The sequence below is a fragment of the Brassica rapa genome, chromosome A02 (genome assembly GCF_000309985.2).
Source record: "Brassica rapa cultivar Chiifu-401-42 chromosome A02, CAAS_Brap_v3.01, whole genome shotgun sequence".
NCBI classification, from domain to species: Eukaryota; Viridiplantae; Streptophyta; class Magnoliopsida; order Brassicales; family Brassicaceae; genus Brassica; species Brassica rapa.
This window is the reverse complement of record NC_024796.2, coordinates 1521294-1539816: the sequence shown is the minus strand read 5'-3', so window position 1 is coordinate 1539816 and position 18523 is coordinate 1521294. Positions and strand designations below refer to the sequence as shown.

General features: G+C 35.7%; 4 protein-coding genes across 6 annotated transcripts; 3 read left to right on the top strand and 1 right to left on the bottom strand.

The window, feature by feature from the left end:
- Window positions 1–10: 10 nt before the first annotated feature.
- Window positions 11–3015, top strand: LOC103850358 (histone-lysine N-methyltransferase ATXR5). 2 transcript variants are annotated; one of them, XM_009127100.3, is made up of 5 exons: window positions 11–1189; window positions 1321–1398; window positions 1937–2267; window positions 2335–2547; window positions 2628–3015. In XM_009127100.3, the coding sequence occupies exons 1-5, from the start codon at window positions 796–798 to the stop codon at window positions 2785–2787; spliced, it is 1176 nt and encodes a 391-aa protein (XP_009125348.1). In that variant the 5' UTR covers window positions 11–795; the 3' UTR covers window positions 2788–3015. The 2 variants fall into 2 exon arrangements, with proteins under 2 accessions (XP_009125348.1, XP_009125347.1); XM_009127099.3 differs by having other exon boundaries at window positions 13–1189; window positions 1934–2267.
- Window positions 3016–4368: 1353 nt separating this feature from the next.
- Window positions 4369–6941, bottom strand: LOC103850359 (probable pectinesterase/pectinesterase inhibitor 51). Of its 2 annotated transcripts, XR_004455369.1 has the most exons (3): window positions 5767–6941; window positions 4521–5264; window positions 4369–4477 (listed from the first exon to the last, which is right to left on the bottom strand). XR_004455369.1 is itself a non-coding variant. In XM_009127101.3 (2 exons), the coding sequence occupies exons 1-2, from the start codon at window positions 6758–6760 to the stop codon at window positions 4582–4584; spliced, it is 1677 nt and encodes a 558-aa protein (XP_009125349.1). In that variant the 5' UTR covers window positions 6761–6941; the 3' UTR covers window positions 4436–4581. The 2 variants fall into 2 exon arrangements, 1 of the variants encoding a protein (XP_009125349.1); XM_009127101.3 differs by having other exon boundaries at window positions 4436–5264.
- Window positions 6942–9195: 2254 nt separating this feature from the next.
- LOC103850360 (transcription factor HEC3) lies at window positions 9196–13327 on the top strand. The gene has a single exon (XM_033285068.1). It carries the CDS (start codon window positions 11585–11587, stop codon window positions 12227–12229), a length of 645 nt encoding a protein of 214 aa, XP_033140959.1. The 5' UTR covers window positions 9196–11584; the 3' UTR covers window positions 12230–13327.
- Window positions 13328–14372: 1045 nt separating this feature from the next.
- Window positions 14373–18126, top strand: LOC103850361 (magnesium transporter MRS2-7). Its single transcript, XM_009127103.3, has 11 exons — window positions 14373–15878; window positions 15982–16011; window positions 16240–16345; window positions 16445–16566; window positions 16664–16738; window positions 16934–17164; window positions 17244–17288; window positions 17386–17430; window positions 17530–17559; window positions 17644–17763; window positions 17847–18126. The coding sequence occupies exons 1-11, from the start codon at window positions 15627–15629 to the stop codon at window positions 17958–17960; spliced, it is 1170 nt and encodes a 389-aa protein (XP_009125351.1). The 5' UTR covers window positions 14373–15626; the 3' UTR covers window positions 17961–18126.
- The last annotated feature ends 397 nt before the right edge of the window (window positions 18127–18523 follow it).

Genomic DNA, 18523 nt, shown 5'->3' with positions numbered 1-18523 from the left:
TTCATTTAGAATCACTAAAAGGGTGTTAGTGGAAATTAGATTTATAAAGAATTTGTTGAAGAGAATTCTGTATATTGTGAAATTTATGCAAATAAATCAGTACAATGATTTTAAAAATCTTAGGATATATGTAGCATTCTCAAAAATCTTGTTTAACAAGAATACAACTTCCGATAATATTAATGTCAATATATTTATAAAATCATTAACATCCAAACTTTTTGAATAACAAAAAAATGTATAAAATTATAAAATCATCAAACCAATAACGTTAGAATTTAGTAAAAATTTGAGAATCTATAAACCGACAGTACAAAATTCTAAAAAATTCTAACAATCATTATAAATCGAATTCTCACTAAAACCCCCTAAATATATTTAATTTTTTTGTACAATATCTATATAAGCTTATTTAAGAGATAAAACATTCAAATAAAAGAGTAATGCTCTAAAAATATCATTCCAAATTTGTTTCTTAAACTTTGTATATGGATTACATTTTTTTCAACAACAATGAATTACATTTTATATCCTTCCATAAATGAAAGTATATTATCTACGCAGTAGCCAATAAAATCTTTCAATTTTTGTCTTTTACCATGTCAGTAGTATACTCTCTACTTTTAATAGTCAAAAACATTTAATAATTGTAAATTCTGATTTCTTACCATCTCTGAACTTTTTTGGACAGTAACAAATACAACAAAGGGGGAGAAGAACCCAAAAATTACACTCCAGGTGACGCGGACCAATCAAATCCCATTCTCCGGCGTCTCTTCGTTCTTGAGACCCATCATGGCCACGTGGAACGCCACCTCCTCCTCCTCCTCCCCCTCTGCTGCTTCATCTCCCACCTCGACGCGAAGAACCGAGGCTCCACGGAGATGGCCCTCCTCCGAATCTCCACCGAGGAAGATGAGATCAATCGCCGAGATAATGGCGGTAACCGCGCCCGTCGTTGATCAAGCACAAGACGGTGGTAACGTCACCGTCACCTCCGGTGACGTCGTCGACCGCTACGGTGACGTGGCCTGCGAGAAATGCGGGTCGGGAGAGAGAGGCGACGAGCTTCTCCTCTGCGACATATGTGATAGAGGGTTTCATATGCGATGCCTTAGACCGATCGTGGTCCGTGTCCCTATCGGACAATGGCTTTGTGTCGATTGTTCCGACCCGTTACCTGTAAGATGTATGTGTTCTTTTTCTTTTTTCTTTTTTGTCAAAGTTACGAACTTTATTTTAAGCAAAAAAAAAATAAAAGTTACGATCTTTCGTGTGTTCTTGTATTCAACTGTTTGTGGGGGGTGATGATGTGTTTAGGTTTATCTCAGCGGAAGATTATGCATTTCTTCCGGATTGAGAAATTCGATGTAACAGAGAAACCAGAGTTGAGTCAAGGTACGGTTTTGATCATCTTTTGTTGCGTACTGTTCTAAAAATCGGTTTAGGCCCAAAAATCGGCAAATCGGGTCTAGACGAAACGATTATTCCAGGCCGATTTTTTTAAAAATGTTCTAGGCGTTCAAAAAATCGGTTTAGGCGTCCATCTAAACAATAATTAGTTTTGATCATCATCGTTGTGTAGTCTTAAAACAATTGGTTTTAGGCACGGCAAATCGAGTCTAAACGAAACGATGTTTCTGATCAAACGAAAAAGTGATCTAGGCCTTAAAAAATTGGTTTAGGCTCCCTTTCTAAACAGTAAATGTGTACCAGACAGTCTAACCACAGCCTATCGATTTTTAGAACATTGATAAATATCAGTATGATTAACAGTATGTCAGTATAATGAATATAAAAGATCGCAAGGTTTAGGGTTAATAAAGCATTGATAAGAACTAGCTACTTCATTGATTAAACCGAATATTAATGTGTTTTGAAGTTGATCAAATATTCGTTTTTAATGGCTTTATTTATTGTTTTTTTTTTGAAGAAGAGACAATAAAGCACAAGAGAAAATCTCGCCCTTTGACTCTGACGAAGAGAAGGAGAAGACTATTACCCTTTGTTCCATCAAAAGATCCTAATCAGAGAGATGCACAACTGAGAACACTTGCATCTGCTTTAACAACCTTGAAAATGAAATACAGCAACGAGTTGACTTACATCCCCGGGATGGCTCCTCGGTCCGCTAATCAGTCCATGTTCGAGATTGGTGGGGTGCAGGTGCTTTCCAAGGAAGATATTGAGACACTGGAACAATGTCGAGCTATGCATCGAGTAGGAGGGTACCCTCCTCTTGTTGTCGTAGAAGATCAGTTTCAAGGGTACCAACAGATTCATTCGATCAAATCTTCCCTTAAAGATTTATAAACATTTTTTTTTTTTTTACAGTTTCACAGTTGAAGCAGATGGTCCAATTAAGGACCTCACATTGATAGCTGAATACGCAGGAGATGTTGATTACTTAAAGAACCGAGCAAAAGACGATTGTGACAGCATCATGACCCTCCTTTTGTGTGAAGATCCATCGAAGTCTCTTGTTATTTGCCCTGACAAGTATGGAAACATATCTCGCTTCGTCAGTGGCATCAACAATCACAATAGGTAAGCAATATCTTTTTAGGTTTTTTCTTCTTTTTTTTTTTTTGATAAAAGTTTATACAACCTTTTACTGATGGTTGCAGGTATGGTAAGAAGATGCAGAACTGTAAATGCGTGAGGTATAGCATAAATGGAGAGGTTCGAGTTCTTATAGTGGCTACAAGGGATATCTCGAAAGGGGAAAGGCTTTACTATGACTACAATGGTTATGAACATGCGTATCCTACTCATCACTTCCTATGATCATTCAGTTCAGACAGTTTGACTAGAGTCTCTGGATCAATAGTTTTTTTATTTTATTTTGATGCAATTTACCGGCCAGTTAAAAAGGGTATAGATCTAATGTATGGCCATTGGAGAGGTTAATTATTTTCAAGTGTGAAGTTAGTGATAGACTAATTACAACTTCTTTGGCAGAACTTTTGTTTGGTTTCAAAAATGAAAATTTTAAACTTATTTTCTATGTTGTTATAGACCTGTGCCAAATAAGATTTATTTAGTTTATACTCACTCCTATGAGTTTATCATTTATATTGGTTAACAAAATGAGCAACTAAAGAAAAGAAAAAATAAATATTGTCACTTATGAATGATTGGTAGTAACGCAGTCATCACCTTATATAAACAAATTGAACTAAAAATGTAATTGTGTGCTATATACTGTTCATAAGATGTGGATTTTGAAACATACTAAGTTCTTCTCACTCTCAATATTAAGGATTTGCTTCGTTTGAGTTGAGCCTTGAGGTGAGAAAAACTTAATTAAGGCTCACTCGATGCAGCCAGGCGAGCAGCTGGTTCTTTACAATATTTTCATAGAATTGGCATAGCAATACAGATAAAAGTGAATTCTCCAGTTCTTTAGTCATCGTTGTAACTGTTATAGCCTAAGCGCTTTGTGTAGTCATTGGGATAAATACCATTTTGTTATAGAGATAGAGATGGTGGATACACAAGAATGCTGTGTACACGCAAACGAGTTGGTGATGCAGCTCCAATGGCCTACATTGAGTAAAACGTGTTTCTTCTTCATTGTTGCTTCTGTACATTAATGATTTACTGTAAATCATTTACACAAGATAATAAGGTTGCTAAATGATTACTGGTGAACTTAGTAGTCATGTACTTTGGGCAGATTTATTGACAGAGAGAAGGAGCTTAGGCAATCGAATCCAGCAACAGCCCAACGACCATAAGGTCCACAACGAGTGCCGCTGGACCCATGGTATGTTTTCACAGAGTAATGTATTTTTGTCTGTCATCCATTATTTGCCATAGTATGTTTTCACAGAGGTAAACACTAAAGTTAGCTTTTATATTAGTTCTGAACATTTAAAATGTAGCATTGCATCCACCGGTCTAGTGAAGCTTTTTCTTTGCCCAACAGTAAAAGCTTCTATCTACAAGAGTAGGTTAGAGTTTGTGACCACTAATCTCTTAATGTGTGGCCCTATGATCAACCAAAACAATAGAATTATGTGCCTAATGCATGGACACCTACCCCACTTACAAGTCTTTAGGTGAACCACTTAGAAAGATCCCCTAAAAGGCTAAAGTCTAAATTAACTTTGAAAACTAAACGGTTTTACCTGCCCTTTACCTGTTTTTGCTACCTACACTCTTCTTACTTTTAAGGCCAGCTCTCAAAACATTAAAATGATGATGATGATGTCTACTTCGTTGAAAACTTTAGAGAAACAAAGTTTGCTTTAACGTCAAGCATAAAAGCATCAGACGCTACCGTGCTTGCAACTAGAGATTCTCCTCCATACCCATTTATGATTTTACCGCAACACACGCTAAAACTTTGATAGCTACATTCAATGACAAGCAAAAAAAGCTGTTTCCTCCCAAAGTTCAAAACATTTTTTTTTTGGTTTACCATCAATTATTAGTCCTAAAGATCTGAAATTTTCAATTGATATTAACTAATACAAATGCAAAAGTTTGGATTTTTATTTTATTTTACAAATAATCTCTAACTAAAGTACAATGAGAAGGTTTTCTCCTTATGACAATTTTTAGTCTTAACATGATTCAACCAGACAACGCCCACTCATCGGCTTGAATAAAGTTAGCCACCGAGTACACATTAACATGCTCGTCCGGAATCTCACTGCTCCATGAAACCCTTTTTGACCTATCAGATCCTGAACCAGTGTTCTTAGATTCACCATAATACAGAGTCTTGAGCGCGAACTCTCCGGTCCACGGTAACCACCCATCAGGAATAATCAAAGCCTCTAAATCACAGCCTATAAACACAGTCCTCGAGAACTCTTTCCAAGGCCTCCCCAAGTAGTTCTTATGCACCTTAGGCTTAGCTTTATACAGCTTCATGTACTCCTCTGTTCCGTTTATCAAACAGTTCAAGAACACGAACCCCGTTGACTGTGACGGGTCCACTCTTCCTTGAGCAGTGACGGCGTTTTTCTCGCCCTTCTCGGGTTTAAGCTGACGCGGCGCGATTAGGATCTCGCATTCTTGGAAGACAGAAGCTGAGTTTCCGAAGATGAAGTCAACGTTTCCTTGGATACGACATTTTTTGTAGAACTGACGAAGTCCATGTGCGTAGAGTGTGTCTTGGTTCCCAAGAAACTCACAGTTCTCGAGCAGAGAAAAATCACTGTCGGATCTAAAGGCTACAGCTTGGTGAGCGTCTGGTCCGGCCGTGTTCTGGAACGTTAGATCACGTGCCATGAACCCATCTCCTACCACTCCTATCAAAACCAAACATGTAACTCAATAAAACCAAACATGTAACAAGTTGCTTTACCACAAAACTAATTTCACCAATGTTTTTAAAACCAGACCATAAACTAAACTGGATAATTATCTGGTCATAGTTTAACCGGATCAAACCTGGTTTAATATATTTTTAATATATAAATTTAAAAATTGTGTTAGTAAATATGATAAATAATTAAAATATAAATAAATATAAATTATATAAAACATAAAAATATAAATTAGTTTTTTTTATATGGTTGATTTGCGGATTTTTGATATTTTTAATGGTTTTATCGAATTTAATAATTTTGATATTCAATCGAACGACTACATGTACCACTTATTAAACCCAATCCAGCTCTATAACCGATTCATAGTTGAACCTAGTTCGGTCCGGTTTTAAAAACAAGTTGGTTCGGTCCAGAGAGATTCCTGGCTTGGGTCGGAATAAGAAAAAAAAATTGCTTTAACATTAAAACTAAGTTTACTCACCGACAGTGGCAGTGTTGTACGTGGTGATCCCAGGCATACCGGCGTTCAACGATCCCGTAATGACTGTTTTGCCCATACCGTCTCCAATAAAAACAACGTTTCTTTTCTCAAACGGAACTCTAACGGTCTCCTCGTACACTCCCTCGCTGATCTTTATAACGAACTTAACCGCTCCGTTATCTTCCGGCGCCGCGTTAACGGCCTCCTGAACCGTCTTGTAACCGCATTTCCCGGTTTTACAAACCGTAACGTCTTCTTTTAAACCGGAAGGGAAGCCCAAATTAGGCTCCGAGCCCAGGCCCGGCCCAGTCTTCTCCCAAAACCCGTCCCGCTCCGTCCTCGGAGGAGTCCACGACGCCACGTTGTCTCCGAAGTTATCGTACGACACCATCATGCTCAGCGCGTTGCTGGTGACGTGGATAAGCCCGTCGAGAAACGACATCGTTTCGCCGACTTGTTTAGTGTCGTTGACGTACTTGAGCGCCGACCACGTGTCGTACTGGTACACGAGCGCAGCGCTGAGCCAAGCGCGAGCGTTTTTAATTTCGCCACGTGTCAGGGCCTGATCCGTCGATCGCGTGCGTTGCTCGGAGTAAGAGAGCAGCTGGAGGCACGTGTTCGCCGCGTTGGTGCGGTCGAGATTCCCTGCGGAGGAGTCTAGGATAGACTTCACTTTCGATTGGGCCGTCTCGAGGGCCTGGGAAGAGGCCGCGATCGCTGAGTGGATGATCTGTGATGGGCTCGGATCCGGAGGGACCCGGCCCGGTTCGGATAGGGAAGTGAGGCATTGGTCTGGGTAGCGAGTGGCCTTGCAGGCGAGACGGATCTGAGCGGCGGAGGAAGATGGAGAGGCGAAGAGGAAGAGAGAGATGAGGAGGATGAGGATGGAGGACATGGCGGCGATTAGGAGGCAGAAGCAGCGGATTGGGAGTTTTCTCCGGTGAGATTTGGCGGAGGAGAAGAGAGGATGGTGGAGTGGTTTCGACGAAGGCATTGGATAACGATGTGTGTGTATATATATGTATATGTGTAGGTGTGTGTGTGTGTGTTTATGGAAACTAATTAATTGAAAATGAAAATGGATTAACAGTCACGGACCATTAGAGTCACGGGCGGCGGATAGTGGAACACTATTGCGATCATGCGCGCAGAGACGGAGATGAGAGAGAGAGAGAGTGTTTGGAATTTTCTGGGTGACTTTTTGTTAATTAGGAAAGATAGGAGATGATATTGTCCGGTTTGGACTTCGGTTTAATCGGTTTAATGTTTAGGTATAGGTTAAGCTATGTTGATCTGACTTTAGGGTTGGTAATTGTTGTTTTCTTCATGGGTTTTCTACTTTTTCTCTGATTTCGAAATGTAGAACTAGTTTTAGGAAGTTTTTTTTTTTTGAGAAAAAGTTTTAGGAAGTTTATAAAAGAATAATAGAGTAATAAACAGCAGTCAAAAAATTTAAATTTAGGATAAATGTTGATTTGGTTAGGGATTATCACCTGGATTCGCATTAGCAAGCACTACTCACCAGTCTCAGTATTATATGGTTTTCTGCGGTTACATGTTTTTCTATATTAATTGTATGCTAGTTAGTTTTTAGTTTTCTTTATGTAAAAGTTTGTTTAAGATTTTTTGCATTTAAAAAAAAAACTTCAATGTAATGTTTATTTTTTGCATGGATTAACAACAATTATATATGCATATAAAATTTTATAAATTATTTAGCATAATTAAAGAAAAACAATATGAAAACAGTATTATGTTTCATATATTTTATATCATACAGAAAATGATTTCAAAACATTACATTTGGCATAGAAACAATATATCAGTTTGGTTAATTAAAAAATCAGAGTTTTGAGCGGCCCATATTTTGAATTGAATGACAATCTTTTGGGCTCCGGCTTGTATCGGCCTTCTAAACATGTAAGCTGCCGATAATTACCCAAATATATACACTATGGATTAGAAACAAAAAACGACACTTACCATTATTTGAATTTAACATAAGAGCAAAGTTCTCCAAATGAATATCTAAGATATTAAATATTAATTTTTTAATAAACCTTAATTATTTGATTAAATTTAATATTTTGAAAGTCTGAACCAACAAGTAGAAAATCACATAACTTAAGAAAATTTTGTTGTTCTCTCAATTTTTTAAATTATTATTTCAAAAAATTGTTGACATAGCATATGAGTTTCTACCAATAGAGAAGCTCTTAGGAGACAGTTACCAATCCACAGATAAGTCCTGGCTAGGCACGTGAATTAGGGCTAAACCCAAAAGGTTATGCGACATGTAGATATAAACATGGTTTGGGACCTTCGGATTTTTATTGTTGGGACGTAAACCATGTTGGTTTTTTTTTAATTGATCCCCAGTGCGGATTTTTCTAAAATAATATAAAATAAAACAGAAATCAAATTCTTTCAAAGCACAAAAAAAAATCAATTTGTAGGCGCATGTTTTAAAACAGCCTTGTCTCGTGTATACGGCTAAAATTCATGCATATGTGTGCATGGATAGTTGGATACTAACTATAATTCATCCAAGTAAAAAACAAAATCACTTAACTATATATGTCTATTTATTTTCAAAAGAAAGAGAAATAACAAGAGTCTCAAATAAAAATTAGAAGTGAAAAACTCATTAAAGAGCTTTCCATATCACACCATTTTCGGGCCAAACAAGAGACTTGTTCACTTTCTCCACAGCATCTGCCCATGCCTTGTAATCACTTTTTTAGACTTATAGACCCTCTTGCAAAAATTGACAGAAAATAATACAAAATTCATCAAAAGTTATGACAAATCGTTTCTAGAATCATATTTTTCATATAAACAAAAATTTGTTACAGGTTGTGTGTATAAATCACATTTTCAAAATATTTATCAATGTAGTTAAGTCCTTGTATCATATATAACTGGATTTGAAGGAGATTCCAGAAATTTATTTATCTTGTTGGATTCGAAGTTGTGTAAGAATCCATCTTGAATAACTAAACCTTATGCATGAAAATATAAACATAAGAAAAAATCATGGTAATTCTTTTAGCTATAATTTAAAAACTTAGTGGTATAAAAGAGCAACAATTTAAGTCTAAATAAACTGTTGGACGTAGGAAAAAGTTTTTATAAATTTCGTATGACTAATTATTTAGCACAAACTGAATGGGTTCAGTAAAAGTCATTTTGATACGCAATTTATGAATTCTTGAGTCGGAGTTCAATAGTTCGACTTACTGCCCTCGAGTTATAAAACCAATGGAATTTTATGGTATGTTAAGTATTAACATAGTCATGATTTTGGTTCTTAAATCGAATTATTTAGGTTTATATATTCTATCTCTATTTTTCTATCTTGATCACGAAACTGAATTTTTATTTTCGGACTGGCGAGTCAGTGACTCGGTGATTAAGTCGGCTTGATATTTATTAATCATCACCAAATACAACCGGTGAAATTCGATACTGAGATAATGGACTCACAAGATTACAAAGTGTTCGTATTTAGATACATACAACACTGAGTTTTGATTTGTTTGTTCCTCTCCATGGTGCAAGTAGAAAGAGGGAAAAAGAGAAGTCGCTGTAAGAGACCGGACTCTGAGGAAATGAGGGTGTGTCTTTGGGAAACGTAACACATGATTGTGTTATATATCGCTCTTGATCTATTTTTTTTTTATTTTTTTTGGACAACATCGCTATTGATACTAACACATTTGATGAATATATATATATATATATATATATATATATATATATATATGGATATTCAATCTTTTGTATAAGCGGTAATTTGAATGAAAATAATGGAGATCGTGTCAGATTTTATGATTCAATCTTCCTCGGAAAATGTTACACATTTATTTCACCCACTCACGTGTATATGTACTACATACATTTACATTATCCATCTTGTTAGGGTTTACAGTTACACTTTATATACGGACGAAAAAGGAGAGCCCTTTGAGATATCAACATGTTCGACCATATCAAAGAGTTAATTAAGCGATAACCGAGTGGAAAATATTTATTTGCATTCAATTTTTGTTTATTTAGGAGATCTTGACGTTTTCCATAATGTTCAAATATATATCGAGATTTTATAGCCAATAAGCTTCACTATATAACTCGATTATTTACAATTTTCTTTGATAAACCATAGTAACACGAACATGGCAATTAAATATAACTACACAATTTAAATGCAAATATATATATATATATATATGTATATATATATACAGACCTGTATACATTTATATATTATAACTATTTTGATATACTACGTACCTAAACAAATGATCAAAACTTGTATGCAAATGTACATGTATATATAGTTGGCGGTTGGGTGGCTTTAATAAAAATAAGATACAGGGAAAAATGGATAAATACTAAAGAGGGAAACCCTATCATGCATGATTGCAGCCTGCATGCGCAATTTGTATGATTATAATGCAGACCAAATCATATCATATATATGTGCAAAAAATACATATCCTTCTCATATATTTAGATACATGTAGATGTATATATATATGTATATACATTATATTGCTTTTGAGGTGATATACATAAGAAACTTGTCACATCAGGATCGCTGATATATTATAAGATAACATTTAGTTTATTGGAACACTAATCAAGAAACGATATATAGCGTCCCTCCCTCTTTTGAAGTTTCATAGAACTTTCGTGTATTTTAAGAATTTGTGTTTATTACACACACTTTTATACATGAACGAGTTACGTAGATGTATAACTTTGAAATAAGGTGCAGAATTTTCTTCATGGAAAATGATATATTCACCATCTTATATAACTAGTCACGACGATGATACACGTCTTTCTTGTTAACAACAATCATGGATAACACCCAAATCTTGATGAAGATGTCCCCATGCGAGTGATTTGATGTGATATTTGTATCCCTTTAACCACGTCGCAAACATATACAACTCATGGAGAAAATGCAAGTTGATATTTGCTTTAAATTAGCATTTCAAGTCTCACACACAATTTACATTCAGTATTGTAATCTATCGAGAGGGAGAGAGATAATCACAACCGTTGATTGGAATTTGAGTATACGATCAACAAAATGTGCTATTTAGTGAAGAGACAAGTGAATGAGAGAAAATTTATCAATATTTCCTAATTTGAGGTGAATGGGGTTTGCGAAGAGAGAATGAGATAAAGAGCTTGAAAATTGAGAAGTCAGAATAAGAGCACACAAGTGGTGACATCTTTTAAAAATCAAAGAGGAACTCATGTTCATATAAAGTAATTCACATCTTTATTAGTTATTACTTTGGTGAAAGCTACTTTCTCAATCTGCCTTAAGTATTAATGTGAAAGTTTGAAACCCTAGCCAACTCTGTTAATTCTGATTTTAACAAAATAATGTAAAATCTATAAAGGAATGACAGGGTTTGTAAGATTTACAACATTAGATGCAGCCTGTAGAAAGATAGTCTCGTTGGCGTTGCTCTTTTAAAAGTTTATTGTCTGCAATAGTGCAAACTATACTTATTTACAAATTAATACGATTATAACAATTTATTTATTGTATCGGCCAGTGACGTCCACTTATTGGAAAAATATAAATATATACAATTCTTAAATTACATATATTTTTATCCGCACCAAAAAATATCTTTATTGCATCACCAACCTAACCCCTCATCATATGATGATCACCTTTCTTTTTCTTTTTCCTTTAAAACTATATGCACATTCACAGACATACATGTATAAATATATATTATATCTGCCTCAAAGGCATTAACATTTTCACAAATCAAACAGACACAAAAGTATGAATAATAATATGAACCCATCTCTCTTCCAAAATTACACTTGGAACAACATCATCAACAACAAGAGTGATGATCATCATCATAACGATCCAATCGGTATGGCCATGGACCAACACACCCACCTCCACATCTTCAATCCTTTCACTTCATCTTCTTCTCATTCTCATTTCCCTCCTCTCTCTTCTTCCCTCGCAACCACCACTACTCTTTTCTCCGGAGATCAAGAAGAGGATGAAGACGAAGAAGAGCCTGTAGAGGAACTAAGTGCTATGAAAGAAATGATGTACAAAATCGCAGCCATGCAGCCCGTCGACATCGATCCAGCAACCGTCAAGAAACCCAAACGCCGTAACGTTAGAATCTCCGACGACCCTCAGAGCGTGGCAGCGAGACACCGTCGTGAGAGAATCAGCGAGAGGATCAGAATCCTCCAGAGACTCGTGCCGGGTGGCACCAAGATGGATACAGCTTCAATGCTCGACGAAGCAATACGCTACGTCAAGTTCTTGAAACGGCAGATCCGGCTTCTCAATAATCCTCCTCCGCCGCAAGATCAAGCTTCTCAGGCGATGAAGACGTCATGGATTTCGCCGCCACCACCGTCAGATTTCGGCAGTGAAGGAGGAGGAGGTGAACTGATTTAAATCAGGTTACATTTCCATTAATAGTAGCTAAATTATGTTATAAAGTGTGAGTAATGGTGCAATTATGGAAAGTGTTTATATATAAAAATGGATACGAAGTAAGAGTTTGTTAGGATGTTTTATATATTGTTGTTGACCGAGAAAAGGTTGTGGAATAATCATAACGGTTAGGTTGAATTGTGTTGTGTACCACCATATATTTATATATTTATGTTATCATTTCGTATATATAATAATAAGGTCTTGATTTGTAGTTTGGTTGTATGCAAGTTCTGGCCGGGCATTTTTCGGGAATAAAAACCATGACGCCATGAAAACTCTATTTAAATAGTGTTATCATTACTGTGGATTTTGTCTTTGTATACACACAATGTATATATTTGCATTATATATTATAGATCAAATATGAATAATGAGTGTACTTCATTGTTGCATCGCTCACACATATTCATCTCTTTTTATACAAGGGGCACATATCCATCTTTACATGCATATACACCTCAAACTGATCACGTTACTGTCATTTGTTGCGTTTAGCCGTTGAGAAATTACCTGCATATATTCAGTTTATATATGTATGCTTGTATTGCGTATATAATATGGACCAATTTTAACAATTATTCAGTACAACAACCTTAATTTTATGACAAAGTTATTCTAGTTAAGTTAATAGACAAAACTAATAATCTAATAGACAAAACCTATTCAATTATACTTTCGTTTTTGGTTTTTAAAATCTCTTTAAGTAAACATAGTATCTATTTACATAGGCTCAAATGATCCTTCATAATGAGAATGTATTTAACCTTGTACGAGTTTACTATTATCATATTCATCCCTTGAAATGAAAGCTTGTTATATAGTATATATAATCTCATGTAAACGGTTATGGGTGTCGATATACGTACACATAACTAGATACACCACATATAAAAGGAGCATATTGGCACATTTATATAGAGGATGGCGCAGAGAAAATGTACTTGCTCGTTTGTCTTTCGAATTTATGAATCGAAGTCCAATTAAAACAGTTGCAACCTCATTTACCTTCCCAAGAGTAAAAAAGAAAACCTTTGACAACAAACAAACATTAAAAACTAGAGCATTGCTCCATACTTGTTGGTCAGAAAACAAAACTCAAGAGAAAGAGAGAGAGCAAACATATGCTCTTTGTTTACTTCACTTCGATATTTCCGCTGACTTTTGTGTCTCCTCACATTCATAGGTTTCATTAAAGACACAACGAAGTGTCAGTGAGATTCATGGAAACCTATCCTTCTTGCTACGAACTCATTAATTTTTTTTTTGGCCTTATACATGATACTTACAGATTCATAACCTAGAGATAAAAAAAAGAGATTGAAGATTGGTCAGAAAAAGTGTTTTGAGCACGTATATATATATATATATTGTTTAAAACTATCGAGCTTAATTATCAACGATCGAATGAGCTCGAGCTATGCATCAATACTCACTAAATAACCATCGATATATTCCTATTTTTCTCAATGAGTTCGATTATATACAGAAAGGTTTCAATTAAGATATGAAAATAACTTACATCATCAACCAATTTTCTATTGACTAATTGTAGTTCTGTGAAAAAACTATATGCACTAGAAAGGCTAAAAAGATATCCACAACATTTAAAGCATCAGTAGTTTATTATTCCAGCCCATGGAAGGGAGAACGAAAGCCCAATGGCGTGAAAGTAACGAATGGGCTTACCTTACTGCGTTTTTCTTAATCTAGATTCTCCCTTACCCACCCTAAAATCTCTTGACCCGACCAAAAATGGGATCGTCTGCGAATACTGAAACCAACGACACCGCCTCGTAACCGTGGAACCACAAGCCTACTAAGCTAAAGACGTTACTGGACCAGTGTTCTACTAGACAGTTGAGATTTTATCTGAATCTCAAATATCCATTCCCAACATCTAAAATAGTTCAAAGCTAATGGGACATCGTGTGCTAACTCTGGGACATCGTATGCAGCTAATGCATCGTCCTTTTCTTCTTCTAGCTTCTTCATCTCCATCTCCTGCTCGTACACAATCATGTAACAATCTTAAATTTTTTTTCTTCTAGTGGCTAGGTCAGAGCAAGAGCTTAAAACAGATTCTGAGAGTACTTTACGTTGCATTGTGTCTGAATAATACCTCAACCAAATATCCATCACTATCTGAATCATCACCTTCTAGACATCTGAAAACATGCGAAAAAAAATGTAAATCAAAGATATGATTTCAGTGAAATATAAAGGGAATTGGAGCAGAACTCACTTACAAACTCAAAACAGATTTGGGGAACTATTTGAATGAAATGATTATACTTTTTCCTCTTCTTATGTGGCTGTTCTATCTTCTTCTCCTCTTTGTCTTCTACATTCCGACGACCATTTACTAAACCAGGAATGTTAAAAACATTAACTCTAAACAATCAGTTACCATCAGATACAAGGTGTAATCAAGATCCTAAAGCGAAAATTCTCAACTGTTGCAAATACCATTTACTCTCCACTACCATAATCAATTAACCACTTTCTTTGTCATAAAAAGAAGCTACAAACTACAAAAGAAATACATAGAGGATAAAAAGAAGCTTACTTACGAATTTGCGTTTGAGAAAGGGCTTTGTTTCTTGTTACGCTTCTCAACGAACTAAGGATTCTTCTTAGAAAAGTTTCATATACGCTGTGACAGTTGACTTGGCGTTATTGAGCCCGAACATCGTTAATGGTAGTAAAGAAAAAGATTTTCTCTTCGTGATCTGATTTTATTTGAGGATAAAAAGAAGCTTACTTACGAATTTGCGTTTGAGAAAGGGCTTTGTTTCTTGTTACGCTTCTCAACGAACTAAGGATTCTTCTTAGAAAAGTTTCATATACGCTGTGACAGTTGACTTGGCGTTATTGAGCCCGAACATCGTTAATGGTAGTAAAGAAAAAGATTTTCTCTTCGTGATCTGATTTTATTTGAGCAACTCTCGCTGAGATTAGCTGCAGTCTTAAATTCGAAAAATAAAGAATACAATATGGAATTGTTACTTTTTACAAGTCTAAGTTGTTTGGCAATGAATTTTGTTTAGTTTTGATATTATTGTTTTTAAATAAAAAAAATTAAATTATGAACCAATCACAATATAACAATTTTTCTCAAACATCTTCTGTGAATGAGCAGTTAATATATATGAGCACTTAAAAAGAAGTAACATTGGGTTGTCTTGTCTATTCATGTTCATGTTCTCACTCACGCGCCGCCGTCGATTTAGTAACGTTCGGAATAACATAACACTAACGGTCACGACTTTCGAGGAAACTACTATTATTACTTTTTGCTATTGGTTATCATTTGTTGTAGCGTTGACTTTTTAGTAGTTGAGGAGTTGAATCAGAGATGTCGCCTGACGGAGAACCGGTTACGGTGGATCCGTCGACAGTTGTCACGGTGAAGAGGAAGACAACTAAGTCATCTCGCAGTTGGATATCCATAGACACCACGGGGCAAAGAACGGTGCTTGACGAAGACAAATACGCGATCATGCACCGTGTTCAGATCCATGCTCGCGATCTCCGGATCCTAGACCCGAACCTTTCTTACCCGTCTGCTATTCTTGGTCGAGAGAGAGCCATTGTTCTCAACTTAGAGGTTGGTCTTGGCAACTTCTTGTTTTCTCTTAAATTTTTTAAAGTTTATGTTATGTTTCATTGTTTCATATGTTTTGTTTTTGGGTCCGGACCGTCCGGTGCAGCATATCAAGGCCATTATCACTGCTCAAGAGGTCAGTGACTCTCAGTTTACTTTTCACTTCTTTTTTACTGCCTTGTGTCTAAATTTGACGCAAACACCAGCAGTGAACTTTTTAAACAAACTAGTTACTTTAGTGTTTGGGTGATCTTCTAAAACATACGTATCCTTATGGGGATCCTTAAGTGATAGTTGTAACAGTTTCTCTCCTTTTATGTAATGATGGGACTGGTTTGGTTATTAATTAAAATTAATGACACAGGTTCTGATTCGTGATTCGTCAGATGAAAATCTTATTCCTGTCTTGGAGGAGTTTCAGAGACGCTTGCCTGTGGTTCAAGGAGATGCTGAAGCGGGTGAAGAAGATGGTAGTCTTGATTTTCTTTTTTGATGCCTAGAGCCTACATAAGAACCACTCACTCTTTGTCACATGTGGAACTAAATGTATGATTGTTATTACTTTTTAGAATCACCGTTTGAATTTCGGGCGCTAGAGGTGGTTTTGGAAGCTATTTGCAGCTTACTAGCTGCAAGGACAACAGAACTAGAGACTTCTGCTTATCCTGCTTTGGATGAACTAACCTCGAAGGTAAATAACTTTGGGCTCTTTTTAGTGGTTATTTATTGCCATCAGTTATCTATTTTCTAACTACGTCTGACAATGAGCACAATTTTTCATTTTATAGATAAGTAGCCGTAACTTGGAAAGGGTTCGTAAACTGAAAAGTGCCATGACACGATTAACAGCTCGAGTCCAAAAGGTATCACTAGGAAACAGAGTCTATGTTTATGATTTAAGCCTCATGAGAATTAACATTTTCTTAAAGTGAGTCATACACTCATCTGGTGTTGCTTCGTATGTCTACTTTAAGTCTCTGAGTTTTTTTTTTTTTTTACAATGAGTATTTATATGTAGACTAGAGAAGAATTAAAGCTCCCTCATCACTTGTTTGTAGGTAAGGGATGAGCTGGAACAATTGTTGGATGATGACGATGATATGGCTGATATCTATCTTTCAAGGAAGCTTGCTGGTGTATCTTCATCGGTTAGTGTTTCTGATGAACCTCTTTGGTATCCTACGTCACCAACAATAGGTTCCAAGATTTCAAGAGCAAGTAGAATGAGTTTAGTGTCGGTTCGTGGGGACGATGAAAACGATGTTGAAGAACTTGAAATGTTGCTAGAGGTTTGTTTGTTGCATGAATGGTGTCTACATATCTGCTTTCATCTATAAAACAAGCATTAATTTGATTTTGTTTTAACAGGCTTACTTCATGCAAATCGACAGCACTTTGAACAAATTAACCGCGGTACTGTATCACCTTGGCCCTCTTATTTTTTTTAAAAAATAGTTGTGAATCTTTTTGATATTTCTGGCTTAGAAAGTATAATTGAAACATGATGCAGCTACGTGAGTATATTGATGACACAGAGGATTACATTAACATCCAGGTAACCAAAATGAAAACCTATTTACTTACCTAAGGATGTTATTAAATTGTATCTCATCTCACTGGTTAATGTAAACTATAATCATTGTTTTTTTTGCAGCTAGACAATCATCGAAATCAACTCATTCAGGTGAGTGAATACATATGAATTGATAATAGATTGAGTCTCTTTATGTGTCTAATTAAATTAACTGTAACCATATAATATCTGCAGTTAGAGCTTATGCTAAGCTCTGGAACTGTTTGCATATCAATGTACTCTATGATCGCGGGAATATTTGGCATGAACATTCCATACACATGGAACGACGAACATGGATACGTTTTCAAATGGGTACGGAACACATTTTCAGAAAGAATCGCGCAAGCAAGCGCAAAGATTCTATTTCTTACGTTTATTTTTTGATCAATTGGCAGGTGGTTAGCCTGACAGGGACATTTTGCGCAGCCTTGTTTGTGATTGTACTGTCGTACGCTCGGTACAAAGGGCTTGTGGGATCTTGGTGGTCCAAGGAAAATAAACAGGATTGATCGTAAGACTTTGATTGTAAATGCATGCTGTGTAACTCTTCACTCTTTGAAATATACGATGAACGATTAGGCGGATACATGGTTTCATTACACACTCTTACATACGTTACATTTGATGAATAGTGTTATGTACAGTTTCATATAATATAAAACTTTAAGTGTCAAATTTATAGTTTAAAAATATTTAATTTAATTTATTAATAATTTATTTTTGGCTATTTTGCAAAATTTTAGAGAAATATGACTGATTTGGATTAATTTTTAATGGAATCTAGATATTTTAGATTTTTTTTTCTAAATAACTGGACTCGACTTAGATTTAACCAGTGCTATAGACTCGAAAATTATATGTATTTTACTGGTATTTTAGTTAAGATCCGAATCAATCTGAATTTGAAAAAATTTGATTAAACTCAAACCAAAAATTTTCCAATATCTAATTAGATCCAAATATATCGAACTTGAGTGACATCCGAACCCGAACCAAAAATATCGGAACGTCCGGCCTAGTCAAATTATTGAATGAAGTCAAAACGCACAAGGTGATGTAACTACTGTTATTT